This window comes from Pristis pectinata, chromosome 1 (genome assembly GCF_009764475.1).
Source record: "Pristis pectinata isolate sPriPec2 chromosome 1, sPriPec2.1.pri, whole genome shotgun sequence".
In the NCBI taxonomy this organism is placed as follows: Eukaryota; Metazoa; Chordata; class Chondrichthyes; order Rhinopristiformes; family Pristidae; genus Pristis; species Pristis pectinata.
In genome coordinates this window covers 742,920-748,033 of record NC_067405.1, presented here as the reverse complement: position 1 = coordinate 748,033, position 5,114 = coordinate 742,920, and the positions used below count along the sequence as shown (strand labels likewise).

The 5,114-nt window shown below is 53.9% G+C and overlaps 1 protein-coding gene across 1 annotated transcript in view; it reads right to left on the bottom strand.

Moving 5' to 3' along the window:
• Positions 1-68: 68 nt before the first annotated feature.
• LOC127574354 (beta-galactosidase-like) overlaps positions 69-5,114 on the bottom strand; it is a 38,840-nt gene continuing 33,794 nt past the window's right edge. Inside the window, 4 exon segments of the mRNA XM_052023302.1 lie at positions 69-1,131; positions 2,171-2,449; positions 4,389-4,520; positions 4,621-4,734. Coding sequence (XP_051879262.1) covers positions 937-1,131; positions 2,171-2,449; positions 4,389-4,520; positions 4,621-4,734 — 720 coding nt within the window. The 3' untranslated portion in view covers positions 69-936.

Here is a 5,114-nt window from a genome sequence, read left to right as displayed (position 1 = left end):
GGGGGGAGAGCTTGGTGGGGGCCGTGGGCGGACCTCCGCTGGGGGGGGGGGGGGAGCTCCGCAGCGGCAGGGGGTCCATGGGCAGAGCTCCATGGTGGGGAGCGGCACTGTGGGCGGCTCCATGGCGGGGAGCGGGGCTGTGGGCAGAGCTCCGGGGGGGAGTGGGCCTTCGTGCAGAGGATGGGATGGGTCCCACAGGGATGACTGGCTGGTGCTGGGGCTGGAGTGATGCTGTGGGCTGGTTGTTGTCGAGACACCAGAGGTACGTTCCTAACCTCAGGCCATTTGTTGCCAGTAAAGGTGCCATAGAAATGCAAATATTTAATAAAGTTGCTTCATTTACTGGAAGTTTTACAATACAAAGATCACATGACACTATTTTTTTTAAATTATTACATGATCACATTAATAGCAGGGCACTGAGATCAATGGTCAGTCCAAGACCCATCAGCTCTCCCCAAGGACCTCAGTACCACAGCTGTGGCCGACTCAGCTGCCGTTGGGTCACGGTTGGTTTGGGAAGCCCCCTGCTGAAAGAGACTGGACAGAAACAACCCTGGGGGGGGGGGGGCGGGGGCGGGGCAGGGGTGCCAAGAGGGGGCTTTGGGACAAAGGCTTCACTCCTACTTGCCTCACCATCTACACCCACCGAACCACCGGTGTCCCAGACACACAGCTGGTGGGTAGTGTACAGGATAGTATACTACAGGCACCGGCTGCTGGCACAGCTGTAACACTCAGGCAGGGCTGGTCTGGGCCGTGTTCAGCTAATGTGAAGCTGCAACATTGCTCCAAAAGGGACTGGGAATTGCTCGAATATAATTCCATTGTTCTTGTGTTGGAAGCGTGTAAATACTGGCAGTAGTCCGGTGACCCTCCGTGCAGAGTGAGAGCCACTGGCAGCACACTTCAATCAGCATAGTCTCGCCCCTCTCCCTAGGTCTGTGCCGAGATGATCACATGATCCAGGAACTCCACTACTGGATCACGGGGACCTTGCTCCAACTCCAGCACTGTCACATTGTTTGGCGAGTGCTCACTGAGGAAACTCTTGGGCACAAAGAGTGTCTGTTGGGGTCCTCGTGCTGTCCAGTACCGCCCCACATTAAAGCCATTGATCCAGACCTGACCCTGGAGGGGGAAGAGGTGCACAGTTGTCAGCAGAACAGACAGTCACCCAGAGCCAAGCGGCCAATCACACACCCGCTACTGTGGCAAAGAGCAAGGGGAACAGCACTAAACTGGAGCTGAGTCCGGCTGAGCTAGAGGTCAGTCCGGGTGCAATCACAGCGGCCAGCAGTGTAGGCTCAACGTTTCTAGGTTCCAGGAGCTGTGGCAATTACCGCTTTAAATCATAGGGAAGGAGGAAGTGAAAAATACTTACCCAGAGGATGAGTCCCTTAAACCCCTCCCCAATCAGTCAAGGACCAAGCCTCCGCCCCCATCAGCCCCCTTCCCCACAGCCCTGCGGATGGTTCGCTCCCCAGTGTCGATCCAGGTCCCTCTGATGGCTGTGACTGACTGTTCCCCCTCCCCCACAGGCAGTGAGTTCCCCACCGTCACCGCTCACTGTGAGGTTTCTCCTCACATCCCCTGCGTACCTTCGGCCCATCGCTTTAACCCTGTCCCCCCTCCCTGATCCTTGACCCACCCCCCCAATGGGAACAGTTTCCCTCTATTCCCCCTCTGTAAACCCCTCCTGACCTTGTCCACCTCCCTCCAATCTCCTCTCAACCTTCTCTGCTCCAAGGAAAACATCTCCAGCTCCTCCAGTCCCACCCTGGGGATGGAATCTCTCCTCCCTGGAACCACTCCAGTGAATCGTTTCCACACCTTCTCCGAGACCTTCACATCCTCCTGAAGTGCGGTGGCCAGAGCTGGGCACAAGGCTAGGATTAAAGGGGAGTTGAGAAATGCTTTAAGACTAGTGGTAGACCAGAGCTCAATGCCTGAGAGTGGGAGGCAGAAACCTTGTCACATCTGTAAAGTACTGGATGATCCACTGAGGAGCAGGAATCTACAGGGGCACAGGCCAACAACTGGGTCCTGGGATTGAGCCAATGAGGTAGTACATCTACCAGATGGGCCAAATGGTCTCCCTCTGTGCCATTATTTCCACATTGCTGCCTCGTCCCTCCACATCTCGAGCTGGTTACGTTACGACGATTACCTTGGTCCAGTCCTGTAGCCTGATGTAGGTGTCCAGGGGCTCCGGTGAGGAGAAGGTCCCGCAGTAGAAGGTGGGGCCCTGAGGCCAAGGTGGGCTCGGGAGCGGAGCCAGGGCCTCGTCTGAGCCCTGACCTGGATCCAGGACCTGGGCTGCTGGGTTTGCCTCTTGCTGAGCTGCAGAGTGAGGCCAGCCAGTGGCAATAACGTCATCGATTGCCAAGGGAAAGGTAGACCAGTCAGTGAGGTCAGTGGTGGCTAGTGAAAGGTTCCTGACCAGGCCCTGGAGAGGAATGGAGACAGTGAGTGCGCGAGCCCCAGGCGGAGCGTGCGCAAGCCCGAGGCAGAGCTTGTGTGAGCCCGAGGGTGCGCGAGCCCAAGGCAGAGCGTGCACGAGCCCGAGGGAGCGCGAGCCCCAAGCAGAGGGTGCGCAAGCCTGAGGCGGAAGGCGCATGAGCCCGAGAGTGCGCGAGCCCGAGCCCGAGAATGCGCAAGCCCAAATGCGGGGCAGAGTGCACAGGGCCCAGGTTCCACTCTGGGCCTGTGCCGGGGAGCAAATCTCACCGAGGGACATGGACCCACTCAGAAACAATGCTTTCATTTATTCACTTTGGGGATCTGGACACGACTGGCAAGGCCAGCACTAGCTGCCCACCCCTGACTCTCCTCCAGGTGGCAGTGGTGGACCACTTTTCAGACTGCTGCCATGTTTCTCGTCCTCCGTCATTCCAAAGAGAAAAGCCCAAACTCGTTCAACCTTTCCTCATAAGACATGTTCTCTAATCGTTCCCTTACATTTGACCTTCCAAAGTGCAGCACCTCACACTTGCTGTATCCCGCTGCACCCTTTGACAACCTTATTCACTGTCCAAAACTATACCAATTTTTGTGTCATCTGCAAACTTACAAACTAACCCATCTGCATTTTTGTCCAAACAAGAGGTCCCAGCACAGATCCCTGTGGAACACCACTAGTCACGGACCTCCAGTCAGAATAACACCTCTCCACCACTACCGTCTTCTATGGACAAGCCAGTTATGAATCCAAACAGCCAATTTACTGTGGATCTTAATCTTCCTGATCAATCTATCATGAGGGACCTTGTCAAACACCTTACTTAAGTCCACGTAGACAACATCCACTGCCCTACCATCATCAATCAGCTTTGTCACCTCAAAACTCAGTCGTTTGATATGACCTGCTTCATACGAAGCCATGCTGCCTGTCCCTAATTAGCCCATGTTCTTTCAAAATCTGAGCAAGTCCTATCCCTAAGAATCCTCTCCATTAGCTTCTCTACCACTGACATGAGGCTCACCGGTCTATAGTTAACAGGATTATCCCCATTTCCCTTCTTAAATAAAGGAACAACATTAGCTACTTGCCAGTCCTCTGGGACCTCGCCTGTGGCTGGTGAGGATACAAAGATCTTTGTCAAGGCCCCAACAATCTCATCTCTTGCCTTTATCAATAACCTGGGATATATCCCATCTGTTCCTTAATGCTCTTCAAGAGACCCAACACAAACTCCCCTTCCTTGTCAGATGCCTTCTGGAAATCCAAATACACTACATCTACAGGTTCTTTTCTACTGACTGCTTGTTATAGCCTTGAAGATCTCTAGTAACCTGTCAAATATTTCCCCTTCCTGAAATGATTTGACTTGGTTTGATTGCATTAAATTCTTTTAATTAACCAACTATTTCTCCTTTGACTATAGACTCCAGCATCTTACTAACAATAGATGTTGAGTTAGCAGGGTTAGGGATTTAGGTGTCGGGAAGGGATTTAGTTTAATTTGCCTCATGGGATTAGGTGTCATTACCTTAATTAGTTTGGCACAGCATGATGGGCTGAAGGGCCTGTTCCTGTGCTGTATTGATAATTCTGTTTCTAGCCCAGGCAAATCACGGGGTGCCTGGTGCAGACTGTAGACACTGGGTGCCTGTGGTGGAGGGAGGGAGGGAGTGCAGACTCAGGGGGAGGATGGTTTCGAGTTTCTGGTGAGTCGTTGGAACCTCACTGACCCAGGCAAGTGGGGAGTGGCCCATCACATGGAGGGGCTTTGGGGGTCCAATGTTCAAGATCCATGCCCTATGGCTGTACTGGGTGGGGTGGGTGTAGGGGGCTGCTCCATCCGCTCCAGAGACTTCCTGCACACACATACCTACACTGCCACCACCCCAGGCTGAGGATCCCACCCAGCAAGTCACTATCGTACCTTGAAGTCTAGCAGGCATGGCCCAAAGTTGACATGGCCCATGTTCTCAACCACAATGTCCAGCACATCTCCTTTACCTCCCGTGATGTTCAACTCCAGCACGCTGTCGCGCTCCAGCAAGCCCTGGTAAACCTGCAACACAAGCAAAGCATGTCTCCAGCACGGCTGCTAGGTAACAGGGACCGGGGGCTGGGGAGGCAGCGGTCGAAGGTTGGGCTCCATCACCACTCACCCCATTGACCAGGACGTAGGCACGGTCATGCACTGCATTCTTGGTCGACCCCAGAGGAGTGGGCTTCTCAACGTCTCTTGGCAGCAGGGTGCGGTACAACATCAGTCCAAAGTACTGGGAAACAAACAGGACACCGCGATCAGAGAGGCAACACACAAACAAATTTCAGTCTGGATTCTTTGGAGTTTGGCAGAATGAGGGGAGATCTTATCAAAACATCCAAGATCCTGAGGGGCTTGACGAGTGGGTGGGGGGAGATGTTTCCACAAGTGCAGAGTCTCGAACGAGGGGACACGGAGGGGTGTAACTTAAACCTGAGATGGGTAGGAACTTCTGGCTGAGAATTCTCTACCCCGGAGGCTTGCTGGGTACAAGGTTGGGGAACTGAGGGCTATGGGGAACTGCAACAGAGGAGGAGTTGAGGCCAGCACAGATCAGCCATGACTGTATTGAATGATGGGGTGGGTTAGAGGGGCCAAGTGGCCTACTCCTGC